General features: G+C 38.9%; 1 protein-coding gene across 2 annotated transcripts; it reads right to left on the bottom strand.

Moving 5' to 3' along the window:
* Positions 1-2,086: 2,086 nt before the first annotated feature.
* On the bottom strand, positions 2,087-19,966 carry MTF2 (metal response element binding transcription factor 2). Of its 2 annotated transcripts, XM_015820242.1 has the most exons (16): positions 19,833-19,855; positions 19,087-19,119; positions 16,164-16,362; positions 15,992-16,073; positions 15,340-15,435; positions 14,241-14,341; positions 13,991-14,139; positions 12,735-12,830; positions 12,234-12,302; positions 10,719-10,842; positions 9,508-9,575; positions 8,707-8,877; positions 5,826-5,934; positions 5,611-5,669; positions 4,566-4,670; positions 2,087-3,509 (listed from the first exon to the last, which is right to left on the bottom strand). In XM_015820242.1, the coding sequence occupies exons 1-16, from the start codon at positions 19,835-19,837 to the stop codon at positions 3,155-3,157; spliced, it is 1,821 nt and encodes a 606-aa protein (XP_015675728.1). In that variant the 5' UTR covers positions 19,838-19,855; the 3' UTR covers positions 2,087-3,154. The 2 variants fall into 2 exon arrangements, with proteins under 2 accessions (XP_015675728.1, XP_015675727.1); XM_015820241.1 differs by lacking the exon at positions 19,087-19,119 and having other exon boundaries at positions 19,833-19,966.
* Between the last annotated feature and the right edge of the window lie 2,323 nt (positions 19,967-22,289).

Consider the following 22,289-nt stretch of genomic DNA (forward strand, 5'->3'; position numbering starts at 1 on the left):
CTAAGATGTTTCTAAGGTAGACACACAAACTTTTATCAATCTAAAGTGAATATAAAATGTTCTGTCACTTACTAATTAAGCTTGTTTTTTTCAAATATATTTGGCCTTGCCTAATTTTTTAGACTCTTAAAAATATCTATCGCTGGGTTTTCATTTCACCATTCTATTAAAAGAAGTAGCATTGTTACAATAAATTTGGGGTGAGCAAAGTGGCGCACGAGGTTAGGATGCTGGGCTGACAACAGGCTGGCGTTTGAGACCCTGCTGCTACCATGGGCTGGGGTGAGCTCCCATCACATGCTACAACTTCTGCTGACCCAGCAGTTTGAAAGCGGGTAACCGCAAGTGGATAAATGGGTACCAGTTTGGTGGGTAACTTAACGGGCGTATGAAAGGAGCCAACAATTGGGCATCCTCCATGCAACAATGATGTCATCATCCAATCTTTTCAATCTGGAAGCACATTGGCGCTCCCGACAGGACTGCAGTAGTAGTAGTAGTAGTAGTAGTAGTAGTAGTAGTAGTAGTAGTAGTAGTAATAAATCTGGGAATGATAAAATATATATTGTTGGTACGGTCCTAAAAAAAATTCACACAAGATTAGCTTTATCATCATATACTGAAAATATCCACAGAATTTATTTTAAAAAACTTAAATAAGGGCCGAGCTTTTGTTTTTGCATGCTTAACAAATGCAACTAGAAACAGGTTTTTAAAAATACACACATTTAATGTTGAATTTGAATTCTAGAAAAACAGTTCCAGCAATACAAACATGTCAACCACCATGACAAAATGAAAACACACATTCACAATTAAACTGATAGTTTATCACATTCTCTCCCCCCTACCAGATTCCAATAGTGATCTTGCATGGAAGCCCTACTGCAAATACTGCTGGTGTTCAATGTGAATTACAAAAATTGCAGAAAACAAAATTTAAAAACTGTCTGTGAATTACAAGAAAACTACATTTTGCATTATTTCAAGAGACCAACATTTAAAAAGTAACCTGTTCTTATGAAAATATTGTAGCTATAGTCAAGGCAACTTAATAGCTGAGATTGAGTAAATGGAAGAGACCCACATTTTTAGTGAAGGCAAGCGGAAGTAAATTTTAATTTTCACTTTTGTTCATCTAAATTGTCTGAAAAACCACAAGCACCGGGCAACACATTTTATCTATTCTTCCTTTGGCTATATAAAAGGTGATAAATATTTTTCCTTGATAATTGTAACAGTATTTTTGTTTTCCAAATCATATAAATAAGAGCAGAGCAGTATTTCATTAGAAACTTCCCCTCCCAATTGTTATTTAACTTTTGTGTGACAATTTATCTTGTTGGCAATCTCATGTCTAAATAGACGTTCTCTAATTAAATGAAGAAGCTTCAAAATAAAATATTTACCCTTTGGTTAAAAAAAAATATCAAAAACTCAGGTAAAAGAAATCCATTTAGATAAAGGTAAAGGAGTCCCTGTGGATTTTACTCCACCAGTCGTTGCCGACTTTATACACCTAAATCCTCCTAACCTCAGTAAAAAAAAAAACACCAAAAACTTATTTTACAAGTAAAATAAAATTACCCATTTAAATTTGATTCGTTTGTAATAACAGAAGAGGTAATTTTGTAATAAAATCAGTATTGTTACTTCAAATGGCAACATACTTAACCCTGTGTAATTCTGTTCCAACTACACTTTATCATTCACACCCGAGAGGAATCTTAATCTGAGTCCTGCTGACTTTTGTTTTTTTTAGTAACTTGAAAGGAAATGATTTTACAATCAACATGTCACAAATTATTAGAATTCTTCTTTTACACAGAGCCCATGCTCAAATTTTAAATGTCTGTGCCTCAACCAGCTAGCGTTCCCCAAGATTGAGAACTGCCATCTTAAAAACCCAGCCTGGCGTGGCTGTACTGTTTCCAGGTCTCTTTAGCACAGTGTTTCTCAACCTTGACAATTTTAAGGCATGTGGACTTCAACTCCCAGAATTCCACAGCCAGCAATGCTGGCTGTGGAATTCTGGGAGTTGAAGTCCACATGCCTTAAAATTGTTAAGGTTGAGAAACACTGCTTTAGCAAGAAAAACTAGAGCATGTACTTTTAATCTCTCCCCCTTCACTCAGAACCATTTTAAGTAGGGGCAACTGTAATAAGCCTTGGTTTTAGGTCTGATGCAACCGATATAAAGTTTTCCAAAAGGAGTGGGTATTTGCACAGGGGAAGGATAATGTGAACCTGAGAGGCACTCCAAACCACTGGGCTCCCATGTGTAGAACTGCAGCCTGAATTGTTTTCTGAAAGCATTATGACATTAATGACTGCACATACTGCCACAACACCCAGCACTCATTTGACACATATTCTATCGTATGTGGCAAACAACAGCACCCAATGTAGCCTGAGAAGAAATGCTGCTGTGTAAATACTGCAACTATTCCTGATTAAAAGACATTATGGGATATATAGTCAAAAGCTGCCCAATCCCATAATTTATATTGCATAGGTCACAATCACACATATATACACATGCACACGTATGTGTATACATTACACATGCAAAGAATATATTAAAAAGACAACAAAGTCTAGTCACAGAGCAATTTACAAGCTCAATATATATTTTATACACTTTGCTTGGAAGATTTTAATATTTTACAGTCCTCAGCAGGAAGTATATACACTGCACCGTATGAAAAATCTAGGGTTGCCAAAGTAGAAATAAGTCTTTTGCAAACTTCTGGATACGAAAAAGATCCAAGTATCTTATTCAAAATTCGTCCTACTTACAGAAAATAGACCCTACTCACAAAAGACATACCCATGGAATGTACACTAGAGACAAGGCTTCTTCTTTTTTTTTTTTTGACTTGTGAATATTTTAAAGCAAATGAAATCCCAGATTCCCAACCCAACACAGTCTAGATCCTCATTTTAAACACATTAAGAATCTAGCCTTATTTTTTTTTTAGTCTACAGGCCTCTTACGTGATTAAAAAATTTGTTCCGTTCAAGAAGTGTTAAGGCTAACTTGGTTTTTTCATCTTTACAAATATCCTTTTAGGTTCCCTTCTGCACTCCAATGTATAAACTCTGCCTATAAATAGATAAAGGGCCGTGCAGGAAATAATATTCAGCGCTACAGTCAGGAAGCAGTTGCGCCTTCCCATTCCACAAGATACTGAACTTTTCCATCAAGTGTAACCCGGCGGGCCAAAACACGGTATTTTTCACCACAAGCTATCCTACCTGCAGCACCAAAGTAACTGGTAATAGAGTTCTTGAGATGATTAAGCTGCAATTCCTGATCTGCCAAATTATTCAGAATCTCTGTATTAAGTTCATCATATTGATAGTCATCTTTGCCTTCATCTTCTTTTACAATTTCTGGGTTCTGAATCTGGAGTGCTTTTCGTGGAAGACGTCCTCTTCTTCTTAAGTGTGGTATCGTGGAGGGCCAAGTTCTTCCTGTTCGCGTCCTTTTTCTAGAATCAGATAAACTGCAGAGCACATAAAATATTAGTTTAAACATTCAGAATATGTAAATACCACAACGAAATGTACTGTACTCTTAACGGCTACTCTTAATGCTCAATTAATGCTGAATCAAATGGAGACAGAACTTAAACTAGTAGTATGGTTTTGGTGAAATTTCATGTGGACATTTTATGTGTATTTTATCTTTTACAACACTATATGTACCCACGAGTAATTTTTTGGGAGCATTTGTTTTACAATTGCACTACAGCTGATAGGAGCTAACTTGATTCTTGCTTTCTGTTAAGATAATTCTGCTGCACAGCAAACAATGTTACTTAAGACATAACACATTCAGCCACATTACCAGAAGCCAGAGTGTACCAATGCATTATTTACTAATTTAACTTGTCCATTTTTAAACTGATTTTAGCTCCTACATTTGTCAAGCATTTCTAAAATAAGGAAAAACAGATTCCATGTAAGCTTGCCAAGAACATAGATCTTCTTCCAGTGCATCTCATAAATGCAACTGCTTGTAAAATCAGCAGAAAATGATATAATTTGCTGCTACTACACCAATTCCATGGAAAGAAATAGAAAGGAGGGGAATCTAAATCTTTAACAAATTAGAGGCTCTAACTAACTAACTAACTAACTAACTAACTAAATCTATTGTTGTGGATAATGTCCACTCTCCATGTTCTTACTTTTGGAGGAGATGCTACTGAAAAACATTGGCAATTTTATCATAAAGAACCTAATGACTGCCATTTGTTTAAATTTATTTAAACACGCAAGACACATCGTTCAGAAGTACATTCCCACTACACAATTTTTGTTATTATAAGTCAACATATTGCAGAAATTTAAAATTATTCAAATATTTAAAGGTCATACTTGAAATGAAATATTCCTATGTTAACAGCTCAAGATGGTATAGATCAGGGGTCTACAACCTTGACAACTTTAAGACTTGTGGACTTCAGCTCCCAGAATTCCTCAGCTATGCTGGCTGAGGAATTACCAATCCATACGTGTATTATAGGTATGTGTTTGTAATGCATGAAATACTATACCTGTAATGCTTGGAAATACTGTTTGAGGTAGTTTCTTTTGTACTGGCAGCACCTGTGGATTCCACATCTGAGGTATTGGATGAGTGTGCAGTTCCATCAGATCTTCTGAATGACGCCATGGTGTCATACAATAAAAATTGACATAGATATTACAATTTCATGTAACCTAACATTAATCAAATAGACAAATTATTAAATTTTGGCAAAACTATATTTAGTCAGTCAGAAATGGCATATTTTTCTTTCTATTTTTGAGATAAATACAGGTTAAAATCTCATTGCCAGAACCTCAAAATGGAAAGCAAGGTCTTAAATTGAAATTATCTCCTTCCTCATTAGGCATGGGGAAGGATATCACGATCCAATCTTTTATTTAAGGCCAGTTTTTAAAAAGTTAAAATTGTATGCAGGTAATCCTCATTTAGCAACTACAACTGAAACCAGCAAAATGGTCATTAAGCAAAGCAGCCTCTGAGTGAAACCACAACTGTGCTTACAATCTTACTTCAGCTTTCCTTTGCTTTACAAACCTGCAAAGGTCATAAATGTGAGTCCTGATTGTACAGTTATTTTTTCCATCACCATCATAACTGCGAATAGTCATTAAACAAGGCAGCTACTAAAGGACTGTCTGCAGAACTAAAATACAGTACTGACTGAACAGATCATATGCATCTGTTTCTGCTCCAAAGTACAAAACTCCATGTTTATTTACAGAATGAGAGCTTATATTTTTTTTTTACAAAAGGGCATTAATTTTTTTCCTGCTTTCTGTATACTGATCGTCTCCTTTCCCTTTTTTATTTTGTTGTCTCTTTCATCACATTACTCTCCAAATTCTCTTAGTCTTCACTTTCACTTGGTTATAAGAAAAAACATTATTTATCATAGTGGAATGCAAACACCTTACATTTCATCACATATGCAGAGTATGGTATGTATGTATGTGTGTGTGTATATATGTATGTATCTGTATCAAACCCACAGAGAGAGAAATATTTACTTTAATTGACCAGAAAGCTGAATGAATATTTCCCATACATACCCAGTAGTGCTAGGAGAATCCAAAACAGGGGATTCTGGCACTATAACAGGTTCTTTTTCCTAAAGGAATAAGATAGATTTTTTTTCAGATTCTGATACTCAACTCTCTTAACTGTAAACATTAAAAAGATAGTTTAACACATTCATTTTTATTAAATAAGGAAATAATAAAATAATACTTATTTTATTAAAGAAGGAAACCTGAATACCACTTACCAAAATAGATGGCTCAGACATTCTTTGAATCATTTTTCTAGTATATGGGCCAGGGGGACGACCTACAGATTTTTTCTTCCCCTTTCTTTCTACACCATTAGTAACTTCCCTAGAAAAGAGTTTTAGTTTTAAATAGTAATATTGGTCTGTATTTATTTACAATTTGATTTCTGAAATTCCCTTTATCAGTTGTATTAGATATGCTTTATCTTTTGAATGTTGACAAAAAGTAGATCTCTAAGAAGTGAAATATAGAAACATGCTATCAATTAAACTAGCCCCACTAGAACCAGCAAAGAAAACCACTATCAATTTTTATTTCTCCACTATAACCACAAAACTTTCCAATCTGTCATCACTGAAGAAAAACAATCAGAATTGTACCAATTGCCAACTGCAAAGAGGTGATCTCCCATACCACTAATCCCCCAAAATTGTACCAATCAGGTCTTAAAGACTTTCCTAAAATGCCTAAAGTATTGATCTGACTGGCTGCGGTGCTATTCCAAAGGAGAGGGAACAAAGTAATAAAAAGGGCATGTATTCTTTCGAAGACAAAGGGGGGCTCTTCTTACTAGATCTTATTGAACAGCCATGTTGTGAGAAAGAAGTCCCGAAAATTATTTAACTTTTAAGCAAAGTAATGTTTTAAAAGAAACTACCAGTTGGCTTCTTGAACTGCACTAGAAGTCAACTGGCAAAGCGTACCGTTCATGCAGTACTAATATTACTTGGTCAAAAGACACTTTAAAAGTCATTGTATTCTGGACCATGTTTAATTTCTGAGTGGTCTTCAAGGACAGCCCCAAGTAAATTACGTAGTACTAATCCAACTGAGAGGTGACCAACGTGTATGTTCCAGGAATGGTCATAACAACTGTTGCACAAAATGGAAAGGTACAAAGACTGAGCGGAAACTGGGAGTCTGAAATAACCTCCAGATTATGAACTAGTTCAACTCAGGGGATCACAATCCTCCTCAGAATGAAAGATGAAATACCATTGGTCTCAGAAGTTTTGCACGCTCACATCCACTCTATTTGCTGGGACTGACCCCCGAGTCTTTCTCCATCAAGATGGTCACAGCTTCTAGGCACTGAGACAGCACCTTAACTACCTTCTCCTGTTAAGCCCTAGGTCAAGCTATACAGCTAGGTCCTGTACATACTGGTGATACTTAACCGGATACTGGCAAATAAACCTTTTTCAACAGCTTCCTGTTAAATAGGAGAAGAAAGAGAAGAGAGCCATATGGCAGCACAGAAAAAGAGTTTGAAGTCAACCTTCTCCCATCAGCCAGAACCATCCCCAGAAGAAGGAGGAGAATCAATACAACACAGTAACCTTGACTGTGACTCTCCAGAGATGTTTAAGACAGATACTGCAATCAATGATGATCAAAGATTGGTAAGAAATTAAGTAGAACCAGCAGGGTTTACAACAATCCTTTCCGTACAGGTAATCTAAAAGTGCTATCAGTGCAGCGTCAATATATTATTCGGGTACCATCACCCAAACAAAGTAACACAGAAATGCTGAAAAAGATGCTGTTCATAGGCAACCTTCTTGTGCTGCGCACGTATTTGTAAGAATCAATTGTGCAGATTATTTTTAAAAATGGATTAGATTATCACAACTGCTTGAAATTTAAGAATAATTCATTAGACCACATTCCTTCCTACTAGAAAGTACAACACTTCCATTCACCCTCCCTGGGATGTGCTTGTCTACCGAAGTAATATGGGGTATTGATGTTTCTCTACCATATGTGTCCTAGCTCAAGATATCAACAAGAAGTTTATCTTCTAGGACTCTGATCTTATAGAAGATAGCCAGCTATGCAGCATACTCCTTCCATTTGCTGATGGCAGTCAAAGCTTTAATCTGAGCTTAGCAAGCCATTTTGCTCAAAACACAAAAGACAAATAACAACATAAAACAACGCATTTAACTCTTGACCAATTCTATATCAACAAGATCACGCATAGCTTGTACTTGGCAAATCTTAACTTGATCTGGGTAAATATATCGGTATGCTTTGTACTACTGCTGAGTAGTACCTACTTGGATTGAGTATTTTATGGTAATGTATGTAAGGACCAAAGCAGAAATAGCTGTTATAATTACATCTTGTATTTATTTATTTCCCACCTTTATTACTTTTTTTTTTATAACTCTAGGTGGCAGACATACATAATACTGCTTTGTGCTATTTTCTCCACAATAACAAACCCTGTGAGGTAGGTCAGTTAGGCTGAGAGAGAGCGACTGGCCCAAAGTCACCCAGCCAACTTTCATGGCTAAGGCAGGACTAGTTCTCATGGTTTCTAGCTGGTGCCTTAACCACTAGAACAGCGGTTCTCAACCCGTGGGTCGCGACCCCATTTGGGGTCAATCGACCATTTCACGGGGGTCGCCAAGCAAGGCTGTCCGCCATTTTTTCCCCCTTTTCTGGCAGGTGCCTTACCTCCCTTGGGCTGGGCCAGCTGGTGGTCGGCCTGCTCCGTCTCTGCCGCTTGCCAGCTACGCCTCGGCCGGCGCAGGGGGCGGAACCACGCATGCGTGGCACTCCCGGGCAGGGAAAGTCCTCGACTTACGACTGGTTTAGTCCTCGACTTACGACTGGTTTAGTCCTCGACTTACGACCGGTTTAGTCCTTGACTTACGACTGGTTGGGGGGTCGCGGCATTAAAAAGGTTGAGAACCACTGCACTAGAACAAACTGTTTCCTTATGCTATTCTAACTGCACAAACTCAACCTTGCCTAACATGGGCAACCCTTGACTCGCAAATGCTTATTTCCAGTTAGTCTTTGTGGGGAATCTACAGACAGCTCTTCCAGCTTCTGTCTGACATTTTATTCAGTTCTAGGTCTATTTACCTCTGATCAGGCATAGGCTTGGATGATTTTCTCCCTTTAATTTTGAACTCATGAGAGGTTCCCTCAGGTTCTTTCTCAGCCTTAAAAGCAGCATTTGGTGGGCAAGGAGGAACACGAATTCTTAAGCCGAACAAATGTTTTTTCTTCTTTATTTCCTTCCCAGACATAAACCTGCATTTCAAGATATTAAATGCAGAACATGAAGACAAAACACATTTCTTCGGATATAAAGAGAAAGCACAGATCCATTTATTAACAAATGTATGGCACTCCTCAAAGCCTGCTCAAATGCCAATGTTGGGAAAAACAGGGGCTGCCACAAAGAAGAGGGAGTCAAGCTATTCTCCAAAGCGCCTGAAGGCAGGACAAGAAGCAATGGGTGGAAACTAATCAAGGAGAGAAGCAACCTAGAACTAAGGAGAAACTTCCTGACAGTGAGAACAATTAACCAATGGAACAACCTGCCTCCAGAAGCAGTGAATGCTCCAACACTGGAAGTTTTTAAGAAGAGACTGGACAGCCATTTGTCTGAAATGGTATAGGGTTTCCTGCCTGAGCAGGGGGTTGGATTAGATGACCTCCAAGGTCCCTTCCAACTTTATTATTATTATTATAAGTAAACCTTCATTTAACGTCTACCTCAGAAATAAACACCTGACTTAAACATTTAAACATGCAATAATACATTTTATTGCAGCTACACGTATTTTTAAATAACACTTCAAAAAACTTTAAAGACTATTATCTGATTAAACTAATGGAAATGAAAGAGAAAATTGTATAAAACCCTTATCAACTTACATGGTCTTGTAATCATTTAATGCCTCCAGAACATGTTCATATCTTTCAGATTTTGGTGTGTCTGCCAGCTGTAAAGTATCAAGAAGTAATTTAATCTACTGAAACATGCAGTAACACCCTTAAGCACTAATATTTAATAGTACAAAGAGATATAAAATATAAATTACAGCAGCGTTCTAGAATTTCTTATGTAACAGATAGGGCAAAATACCTACTGTAGCATATTAACAATAAGAGGCGAAACAGAAGTTTAGTTGTCCTCATTATTCTACGGACAAGATATTGAATAAATTGTTCTTTATCTATTTGAACTGCTAAATATCTCTTGTGTCTATGGGTATAGTTTTAATACTAATATATATATATATATATATACTTATTCCTTTGTTAAAATGTTAGCAATCTGCATTCTGTGTCCGATAAAATAAATATTTTAATAGAAGAATTTGTTGAGGAAATGACCCCTGGATGCTGCAAATAGCTGCAAATGCAGGCTGGTTTCCAAGCGCCCAAAATGTGATCACATGATTGGGGGTGTAGCCATTGGAACTTCAAAATGGCATCGTAACATTGTTCTGGGGAGATCCATCGTTAACTTTGAAGTAACAGATTACAAGTCAAGGATTACATGTATAAACGTTTTTATTGAAAAAAATACCTATTTAAAAAAGTTAAAGTTGCTTTGAAATTCAAACTTCTATCAGTCACAAGAGCACACTTTATGCATTACCATATAAGGTAGACAAAGTACGTGGATTATGTGTAACTGTAGGAGGAGTGGCAGAACCTGAGGGCACAGTTAAAAGAGGGATCAGCCTAGAATCCCTATGTGGCCGCAAGCAAATGAAGTCTAACCTCCCTTGAATTCTGTTGATCTTTATTAATGCCAAACAGGTATTAACCATTAGTTGAGAACAGTCCTCACCGGCACAAGTAGTAATAAATGTTTAATTGGATCTTCATGTGTGGACCTGATCTTTTGCATCTGACTTTAACTTTCAAATCCTAAGATTTTTTTAATACACTCAAAACAAATAATCTCAAAAACAATAATTCACAAGCAAGTCAGCATTAACCAGGAAAACAAACTTTACTTCTAGTACAACTGTACTATACGTTAAACAGTTATTAAAGTATTTCTATGCACTTGAATAGTTTGATCTTTTGAACTATAGAAACACATAAAGGATGTAAATGTTTCAAAAACTTACTTCACCAGGGTGGAGTCGATCCCAATTTTCATTAATGTATGTCATGAGTTCAAGTTCTGAATCAAAATATTTCTTTTTATGAATAACACTTAGGTTGTAAAGGCATAGATGTGCTATATCTACCCTAGAATTCAGAAGTTTAAATAATAATTAATAAGTTTTAACATTTTACATATGAGAACATTAACTGTCTAGATGATAGCGTCTAGAACAGGGGTCTTCAAACTTGGCCCTTTTATGACTTGTGGACTTCAACTCCCAGAATTCCTCAGCCAGGCACGCTGGCTGAGGAATTCTGGGAGTTGAAGTCCACAAGTCATAAAAGGGCCAAGTTTGAAGACCCCTGGTCTAGGACAACTGCCCTCCACTGACTCGCTGCAGCCGACTCATCCTGGCCGCCTCACTTATGGCAGACTTGCCACAGGACAATTCAACATGGGATACCTCAAGAGAGGGACAAGTGAATTGCAGTGGGCCTTGCCTTGCTTTAGGTTTGAACCTTCTCAAGTTAGAAGTCCTTGAGGCTGGGGTGAGCTGCAATTCTACTTGTTCCTCTCTTAAGTTATCCTGCAGCAGGTTGTCCCGTGGTGAGTCAGTCACGGGAACGAGTCGGCTGCTGTGAGACGGCTGCAACAAGTTCTCCCATTCTGTAGATGACAGGCACAACTATTGCCTGCCAACAATCAGCATGTCTATTTTGCTAAAAATCCTGCTTCCTGAATATTTTGTTTTTCACTTTCTCAACTGAAACTGCAAAGGAAGAGGATACTGTTTCCCCGAAAATAAGACCTGGTCTTTTATTTCTTTTTGCCTCCAAAATAGGCACCAGGTCTTATTTTCGGGGGACATCTTACCCACTTACCTTAGGAACACTGCAGCCAGGCCTCCCACACCCCGACACCTGTTGCGCCGCTGCTGGAGTTCTTCTGGGGCTGCTTGCGGCCACATGCCATGTGGTGCACTGCACTACCGCCGCCACTCACACGTCGCGTGGCTCATTGCGCCAGTTGCACTGCTGCAGCTGCTTTCAGCACCATCCTTCTGCGAGTGGTGGTAGTGGCGCAAGGAGCCACGCGTCTTGCTGCAAGTGGCAGCAGCGGCACGATGAGCCATGCAGCCTCCTACTCCGAGCAGTAGCAACGGTGCAAAGTGCCATGTAGAGTGTGGCCGCAGAACTCGGGCAGCAGTGCAACAGGCGGTCCTAATGTAAGCGAGTGCAAGGCATGTGGGGCTGCTCCACCCCCCCCCACCCTTGCTTGATTTTTACGTGTGCGCCTTGCCCCCAAACTAGGGTTTATTTTGGGGGTAGGATTTATATTAGGCACAGACATAAATTTCAAGCTAGGGCGTATTTTCGGGATAGGTCTAGTTTTCGGAGAAACACGGTGACATAAAAGTAATATATCCACATTTTTAATTACTTGTCCAATGTCCATTCAAATAACGAAAAGCACAAAACTATCTTTACAGAGAGGGTGAATATTTCTGCCCGAGATTGATTTAGGTTGTACTTACCACTGCAAGGGTAAACGTTTGAGGTATTCTGGTCCAGAACTACAAACTGAACAAATGAATGTATAAAACCTTCAAAAAAAAAAAAAAAGTTCAAAAGGCATATTAAGTGCACGAACATATATGCTTTTAAATTGTACTGACAGCAATTCATTTTACAAGGTATTCAGGGTTACAAAAAACAAAATTGTTTTCAGTTAAAACGTATCAATAAGTGTTGAATAAAAGATCACTATTTCAAACAAATAGTGAAAAACCTGGGTCCATGTTCTTATCAGTTTTTTAAAAAAATGTTTTTACCCCTTGATAAAACTTGACTCAGGGAAGACCATAAATAGAAGGAACAATGCACTAAAATAGTAGCATATTTATTTATTAATACATCAATGTAAATATCACAGTTACAGCCATGGAGAACCTATGTTTGAACACAGTACTGAGTACTGCCCTTCCCAAAGGGGATACCTAAACACACAACAGAAGATCAAAGGTAAAACATCTTACCTGTCGCCATACAGCATTGGCTTTTGCAGGCACTGCACACAAGCCTCATGGAACCATTGCTTACATTTGCAGCACTGCAGCATCTTCAAATACCAGCTTCATTAACGGTAAGAAAAAACAAAGATCGTCATGCAGTAAATACCCAATCTAGCAGAAAAGCATTGCATGCGGTTACATGACTATGAATGAATTTTAGAACTCATAAAATCATTCTATACACGTAACAGATTATGTCATATAAAAATAAAAATTCCCAGACTACAGGCAAGAAAGTTGTCGGGTGGGCAGTTTTCTGACCCATGAACTTAAGAGCAAAACAGAGTGTCATCCTATTTCAAGTTAGGCTCAGTTAGCATTTCTTAAATTGGCTGCTTTAAAAAAAATAAGTAAAACGAAAGCTACACTACTAGTAGTTATATGAGAGTTGCTCCTGAAGATTTAACTGGTCACTATGCATTCATTGACACTTCTGCATTTTGCAGACTTCATGTTTATTAAATATAACACAAAGGCAGAGTTTATACAAGCTAAACCAAAATCAAACACTGATATGCTTTAGCACAATGTCTTAAACCAATGATGGCGAATCTTTTAGAGACTGAGTGCCCAAACTGCAACCCCAAACCCACTTATGCATCGTCGAGTGCCGGGTGGGTATGGCCCATTGGCTGGGTGTGGCCAATTGGTTGGGCGTGGCCCATTGGGTGGGCGTGGCCCATTGGGTGGGCATGGCTGCAGTGGTAATGGCAGACTGGGTGGGACTAAAAAGTTCAATCAATCAATTCCAACTTTGCAAGATCTTTTTTTTCCCCGCGAGAAGTTGACTGATTGATTGAACCTTTTTTTTTTTTTGCACACGGCGGCGGAGGCCTAAAGCGAAAAGGTTTTATAAAACCCATCTGAAGGCCTAGGACTGGGGCAACGGCATGCGTGCCCACAGAGAGGGCTCTGAGTGCTGCCTCTGGCACCCGTGCCATAGGTTCGCCACCACTGTCTTAAACCAATCAACTAGCAAATTTATTCACTGAAACTTGGTCCAAGACTACAGTTTAACTAATTCTTTTTCATACAAACGTCAAAACCTCAGGAATAGAAAGTATTCCGAGAGCCTGATGCTATGTTAGAATATGCTCAATAAAGCTGTTTTACGGCATACTTATGAAACATAACACTTGGTCTCACACATACTCTCGACAAATAGAGAACATAGAAAAAACCCAAACATATATTTTCATAAGCGTGGGTCAACTGCTTACTCTCCAGGACCTCCACAGTAGCAATAACACTGTTGGGCATTTGTTTTATGGCCTGCATCCCATTCAAGGTCAGCTACATTGTAAGGCAATGTTTGCTTCATGACTTGCAGTGCTTTAGCATTTGGTCCTTTCTTAAGCGCACCACCTCTCTAAAATAAAATGCATTAAACCAGAAAAAGTTAGTATCCGACACCGTATAAAAAAAAAATCTATTTTCAACTGCAATTGCTTTTTTAAGTAATCAACTTACTTTCGTTGTTGTTGCAAAGACACACTGCCGGCAGAGCCACTTATCATCTGAATCTATCACATTAGAACCGATATTTGGTGTATGACACAGCTGATGATAACCTGAATTTTTTTTTAAAAAAAAAATAAATACTCTTTAAGAGGATATAAAGAGATTTACATCTTCCTGTCACACATTAAAACCCATAACCAAACACTTTCAATTAAATGTCATATGATGCTAGAAAACACAGTATGAGACTTTGAGAATAGCATAACTGTAATAAACCTCAATAGAAATGCCTACCCACTTAAGTTTACAAGTAATCCTTGACTTATGGCCAATCGCTTAGCAACCATATGAAATTAGGCAGATCTCCCCAGAGCTACCTACAATCCAGTTTCAAAGTTCCAATGGCCACCCACCATGGTCATGTGATTTCATTTGGCACACCTGGCAACTGATCCACATTTGTGGCTGTTTGCAGCACCCTGTGGTCACATGACGAGTTGACATTTTGTGAGAAAACCGTGTTTACTTCTAGATTGTGGCAAAAAAAAAAAAAGAAGCCCATTGGGCACAATGGGTTTGCTGAACAACTGCTGCATTTGCTTAACTGCTGTAAAGAAGGTTGCGAAATTGGGCAAAGTCAAGTACTGGTAACCTGCTTAACAACTGCCACAACTTACGACTGTTAATTAGAATAGAATGAAATATCTTTATTTTCACTGTGTAACTCACAACGAAATTAAGTGCTATCCACAGNAACCTATGGGTCGCGACCCCATTTGGGGTCGATCGACCATTTCACGGGGGTCGCCAAGCAAGGCTGTCCGCCATTTTTTTCCCCTTTTCCGGCGGGTGCCTTACCTCCCTTGAGCTGGGCCAGCTGGTGGTCGGCCTGCTCCGTCTCTGCCGCTTGCCAGCTACGCCTCAGCCGGCGCAGGGGGCGGAACCACGCATGCGTGGCGCTCCCGGGCAGGGAAAGTCGACTTACGACCGGTTGGGTAGTCCTCGACTTACGACCGGTTTAGTCCTCGACTTACGACCGGTTGGGGGTCGCGGCGTTAAAAAGGTTGAGAACCACTGGCCTACACGCTTGGTTTTTTTTTTAAATTACCTTGACCACACTTATCACATATAACCATTTCATTGGGTGCTTCTGAATATTCCTCCTGACATATTGTACAGACCATTTCCCCCGTTTCGGTAGCTCCTAAAAGAACAAAAAGGTGTGGCTTCATATTAAATGAATATATTTTACATTTTGAACATTAATGGCTACATATGAAAACTACTGGATTAATTACAAGTCCCGAGATAATATGATTTGGGTTTTGTTTTGCATAATATGTGAACTCAGCCATTCTGGGTCTGTGAACCATGACTTAGAACAATGTGTGAATTCAGCTGGGGTTTGACTGGTGTATTTGAGATCAAGAGTTATTTAAAAAAAGAGACCTATAGAGTCTATAAAGCGAACAACTCATCTGTCTTTGAGCTGTTTAGGAGCCACACAGATTCTGCATTCAGTCTGTTGCTTCCGTTATAATTTTCATCTCTACTCAGAGCAATTACATTTCTGGCTCCCCTTCCTCTTTAGCAAATCACCACTGTAGGTAAGTGACAGTTGAAGAATGATTAACCCTTTCCTCATGCCTGCTGTACACAGAATCTCAACTGGAAGGAGTTTGGAAATAGTACAGTAAATCCATGTTTTACATCAATTACCAAAAGATTAAATTATCACCATCATGATATAAGGTTCTTGCCTGTTTGTATGTCCTTCCAGAGAACCCAGGACTTGGAACTGTCTTCAAATATAACGAAGCAGCTCTGCTTAAGTTTGTTTATCTGAAATAAAATAAATTTGCAGCCATAATACCAATTTGTAGTTTTGCCATAAGATGTTGGGAGCTAGAAGGTTTATTAAAAATGGGTTACCTTTTTGATAGTTCCAAGATAAAACAAGCCATCTGACCATCTAGCTAGGACATCTTGACCTTCTTCAAATTTGCACACTGGCTTTTTGGATTTTTGTCCATCCCGTGAGGAGAGTTTGGTCAAGGATATTGGTGGTTTTTGGTTTCGGTGCAAAGGTGACCGCTTATGGACCACTGAATTACCCACCCCCGTAGAGTCTCTAAAATACAGACATATATAATGAACACAAGCAACTTCCAAAACATTAAAAGCTAATGTTCAAACCAGAACAAATTTAACCGAGAGTGAGACTTATATTTAACTTCCAGACATATCTGAGACAAGAAGATGAAGCCAGTATGTAATTTTTTTAATTGCAAATTTATTGTAATTCAATATACATAGAAGAAATATGCCACAGTTCTACAAACTAACAATTAAATCTATGACTTGCTTATTTCTACATTGTTCATCTAATCTGCTAAAGATGTGCTTACATCTTGGTTTTCTCAGATAGTCTCAGTACACTTCAAAATGTATTAAAACCTGCACATGGCAATCTTATTGCATTAAAAGAAAAAGCACTTTTGGCTATTATCTAAAACCTGTCTATGTAACATACATTATGTAAAATCATTTAGCAGCAACTGGCTACTAGTAAGTACTTTTCATATTTTTACATGCAACACAGTATTCAACCCACAATCATTCCTATCACTATGCAAACAAAGTGTTCACTTGGTTCATTGAGCCCTTGTACAAACCCTGAAGCAATACATCATAACTAAGGCATTTGCAAAGATATGAAGAGAAATAAACATAGCCCTGATTCTTTTTAATTTTGCTGTGGATGAAGGGTCAGAAAGCCAAGAATTCAAACAAAAGTGTTATTGCCAAGTTCAGTGTTCTATATTCTTTTTCCAACATGAGGAAGAAACACAGGAAATATACTCCATAAGCTTACTTTAAAATTCCACAGAACAATTCATATACAATTAGATAAAAAATAAAAACAGGCTATTAAACTGAAATAATTAAAAGCTTGTATATCTTTAGAGATATTATCAGGGATAGACCATGTTGGCACAAAATGCTCAATCTTGATTGAGTTAATCTAATTGCCTGGATTTGTACAGAACACTGAACTATGTTATAACTATAATTTGGGGGAGGGGGTGTTGCACAACAGACTAAGTTAATTTTTTGAATTTGTTTCCCCCAAGAACACATTCAATATAACGGAAGTCTGAAGCTGTACACTCATCTTAATGAGCAAGCAAACACAGAGAGAGGATGACAAATAGAATAAACACTCAGGTGACAACTAGCCAAGGCTAAACAGGAGCAGAAGCAATATCTTTATTAAGTGGGGTAGTTAGCAATGACAGAATTATACCTGGCTGCCATACATTATTTCATTCACTTTTAACATATCACCAGTATGTCTCAATTATTTAGTTAGATTTCTCTTTCCATCTATTCCATTTCCTCATAAGCTCAGTCCCAATTAAACAATTGATTAAAATTCTGGTTAAGCTTATTGTAATTTATTTACTTACATTTGCGGAATTCCAGTTCTTTCTATCCACATTTCTTGAGTGGAATTACAAGACCTATTTTGACTGCCTAGAAATAGTTGTGACTGTAAGAACTCCAATTTCCTAATATGAAAAATGATGTCACTTGGCTAACACTCCACAAATACTGAAAGGAGCAAGAGCGAAGATAACAAGCTCTTTTAACAGCAACAACAATCCTGTTAAAAGGCATGCCAGCTTTGCCAGGAAACAAGAAAAATAGGAAATGGAATAATAAGCACCACACACACATACAAACACACACATCCTGCAAGTAAATCATGCTCTTTCCTAAACATTTTTAATCTAAGAATAATCAAATATTATACTCTTTTATCACAGAGTAATTGCTCTGAGGAGAGGGTGTGTCTTTTTTGCATCTTTTATAAAGCTTTATAATATTACTTTGGAAATGTGACCATCACAGAATTAGGTAGAAGTAGGATGATTCAAGCTAGGGATCCTAATACATCATCGTAGTTGTTAATGTTGACATTAACAGTATACTACTATTCAAATACCAGGATAGTGTATAAGCAAGCTGAAAACACTCATTGCATTAGAGAAATGCAGTTTTGGGAGGATCAAAAGCCACAGAAGATTTTTGTGTGTGTGAAGTGCTGAGGACCATACTACAAAGCACAGGTGACCAGGATGAAAGCAAAATATTCAATTTAACATTTTAAAAATATAGTTAACATGGTTATTCCCCATGTAGTTAAAAATTCTAATTTATTTAGGAACACTTCAAAAGCATGCTAGGGACTGTACTGAAAGCCTCAGGGCCTGCAGGTGGCCTCAGGTTGTTTACCCCCCACTGTACAAGATCAAAGCTGCCTTTTCATTTATCCATACTACCAACCCTTTTTTTCCTGACTCCTAGACCCTCTTCCCATAATACATTTAACCAGATCAGTTACAAAGGCAGCAGTTGTCTTTGTACAATGTGCTAAGCTTGATTCGTTTTAATTTTGGTCAATTTTTTTTTAACATGGTTCAAAAATGATGCGCTATCCCACTTTATGGATCACAGTCCAATATATTGTGTATATTGTGTACATAAAAAGTAAGTTAGTTCATTAATTACGTTAAACGAACTGTGAAAACACATTCAGACATATATAGCAGTTGCAAAACACAAAAGCAGGAAGGGGGGTGGGGGAGAAAAGAGAAGCCATCTGAAGGGGAAAAAATATACAAAAGGCTGTCTCAGAGAACAGGGCTGCCCAAATCTTTAACCCTAGGTCCTATTTATTATCAGGTACAAGTAAATTAATAAGGTAATTAATTATCAGTTAAGTAAATAATAAATAAAGTAAGGAGAACTCGTATACTGGCATTAGTACGGCAACAAATTATTTACAAACCCCTTCTTTTGGAACGACCTCTTTTTATCGGCCCTGGAAACAAAAACGAAAAAAAGAGATTTCGAGTCCCATTTGCAGACCGAAATTATGGCAATGCAGAACTTCCTCAATTTCCCGAAAACGCTAGCGCAGGGGTAGGCAACCTTGGCTCTTTGATGACTCGTGGACTTCAACTCCCAGAATTCCTGAGCCAGCATAGCTGGCTCAGGAATTCTGGGAGTTGAAGTCCACGAGTCATCAAAGAGCCAAGGTTGCCTACCCCTGCGCTAGCGAAAAGATTTTCGCCTTTGTTTGGCTTGCCTAGGACACCCAGACGCACCCCCTAAGTATATATATTTATATATAGCCATATATATATATATTTATATATAGCCAACCCCAGCTACGGGTCATGTTGCAGCGCAAGAGATGCCCCCCCCACACACCCCACATCTCCCTCCCTGTGCAAAACTAGGACCAGCGGGGCGAAACGTCCCAGGGAGGCTTGCGCTCTCTTGGCCCCCTTCCCGCAACATAAACGGACCAGGAGAGCGGAAATGTTGCAATGTTTTCTTTCCCTTTCAAAATCGATAGATGGCTGGCTGGGGGGGTGGTGGGGGGGGAGAGAGAAGAGAGATCCCCCCAAAGCCGGGAAACGGGAGATAAGCGAGAGCCGGTTTCCCTTCCTCTTGCACCCCCCCCCGGACCCTGCGATCCGCAGATCGCCGATCCGAGATCGGCGATCCCTTGAATCCTTCCTCGCTCACCTCATTCGGTCTCTCCAGTCGGGCCACTCGCTTCATGCAGGGAAATCAATGGCGCTCGATGCGCTCTGCCCCGAGAAGCCGCCTTTCGGCCGGGCTTCTGGCCGCCCTCCGAAGGGCAAAAACCCGCGCGGGGGAAGGGGAGGAGGGAGGCGGACAAGGGGGGCTCAAGCCCGAGGCAGCCTCACGGGCAGCCCGGCTCCACAACAACCCTTCGCCATTTTGCTTTCCCGCGGAGGAGAAGCTGGTGCATTGTGGGAAACACAAAGGAGCCGCTTCGGCGACGGCGGCGGCGGCGGCAGCCCCTCCTCCTCCTCCTCCCTCTCCGAACGGTTCAATCCCTGCGGCCGGTCGGGCCGCGTCGAATCAGCGCTGCGTTCGTCTTCTCCCTCCGCGGCAGAGGGGCCGGGTGAAGAGGCAGCCCGCCCGCGGAAGGATATCGTCTCTGCCAGCAGCCGAATAGTCGGTGAACAAAGAGGGACTATTTTTCGAAGAGGAGCTAATCTCGCCTCTTTGCCTCGGGGCGTACCGGGCTGGGGGTGGGAAATAAAATTGAAAGCAAAAGGGGAATCTTTGAAATAATAATTTTAAAAAAAAAGCCAGCTCGGTTAGCGGCCTCTCCGTTTCAAGAGTGTAAAGTCATTTGAACAGTGTTTCCTTTTGCACGCCCTCTTGGCTGTCGATTGTAGGGTAGCGCTTTTTTTCTTCTTTGTTGTGTGTGTGTGTTTGTGTGTTCTGCTGGTCAAACGGTTGTACTACGCTAGTCACACTTCTAGAATTCCCGTACCTCCTGTGGGACCCAAAACAACAAAGACAAAAACCATTTGGGGTGGGGTGGGCAGGAAAAAAATATTTCACTCCTAGAAACATAATAAAGCAACAAAGTGGGGAGGGGGTTGTGTTGATTTCATGAAGAGAAATAATTCACGATTTGAGTAGCACCGATTAAGGCCAACCACAGGAACGTAAAAGCCCATAAAACTTTTGAAGTGACTCTAAGCAAAAGAGATCATGCAATAAATAAATACAAAATAAAAATGGACATCTGATGAGTTCTGGAGAACTCTACAGCACGCAGCTTTTTGGAAAGGCTTCATCAATTATTATCCAGCTGCGGATGTTTATATATAGAGGATTTCCAGGAATGTGTGCATACATTGCAGTGTTAATGTGTGGTAAGCCAGACTGGTAAACAAGGAACTTTATGGTTGTGTTCATCCGCAGCGATTCATACAGTTTTTACGGGGTACTGTGTTTACCTCGTAAATAAAAATAAAATAAAAATAAGTCATTCTTATAAATAAATAAATAAATAAACAGAAAATAAGTCATTCTCCTCAAAAGAAGATTAAGCAGAAGATAGGTAAAAATATACAGTGTCCTTGCTTTTTCTCCTTGTCAACCCAATCTGAAATTAATTCTAGGGGTTTGTCTTCTCAGCAAAAATGTGAGCGCTTTTTTGTTCTTGTGTGTGTGTGTATATACATGCAAAAAACCACACTCCACAAAAGGTTAGGCCAGGATAAAGCTGCATTTATGTTGAATTAATAATTACTAATTAAAATGATCCCACATCTGTGCATACCAGTTATTCAAGAATCACTCTGAATTGCCTCAGGATGGATATGGAATATTAAGCTATTCTGTGCTATGTGTAAAAACCACTCACATACAAATACACATTTTCAATTGGAAAATGAAAATAGGATGGAGGTAGAGCAAGGAGAACAGGTAGCTATTGTGAGAAAGGAAGGTAGAAGGAGAAGAGGTAAGAGAAGAGAAAAGAATAGAGTATAAAGCATCACAAAGGAGGTTAAAATTCAATAGGCCAACAATTCCTATGCTAATCTTCAAAGACATTGATGCTTTTCAAGCAGCAATATCTGCATTTTTATCTTGCCCCTTGTTTTGTTTGTTTTCAATAGATTCTTTCTTGTCAATGGAAGACAACCCTCTTCCCACCTTTCACAGGCATCTATCTGGTGATAAATATGGGGCACTATTATTATAGCTCTGATTGATTGGAAAAAGGAACAAGAAAAGTCAAATTTATGTAGTATGGTGATGAACAGGAGAATTCCAGAAACAGCATCAAATTTACAATGGAAAAACAATGCCAGTTCAATATCATTTTTTTTTGTTTTTTGTTTTGTCTGATCTGTTTATTCCTAGGCTAGTTCTCTGGCAAAGAAATGCAAAAATGTTTTTCAGGCTTCAAGGTCATCTGTTAGTATCTGTGTTTCTGGTTTTAAATTATTGCAATAGTGCTGAATAAAACTGATTTCCCTGCTGTAGGGCAGGGTATAATGGAGTGCAGAAAGCTGTTACAATGTTTTCTGGCTTGAGGTGTACTTTTAAATCTGAAATGGCTCTATTTTTGGTTTGTACAAACCAGATTTCGTAGCCACTGTGCAGGAATATGAAGGTTGATAGATGTTTGTGAACCTTTTTTTTTATTAA

The sequence above is a fragment of the Protobothrops mucrosquamatus genome, unplaced genomic scaffold, assembly GCF_001527695.2.
Source record: "Protobothrops mucrosquamatus isolate PMUCROS unplaced genomic scaffold, P.Mucros_1.0 scaffold1098, whole genome shotgun sequence".
NCBI lineage: Eukaryota > Metazoa > Chordata > Lepidosauria > Squamata > Viperidae > Protobothrops > Protobothrops mucrosquamatus.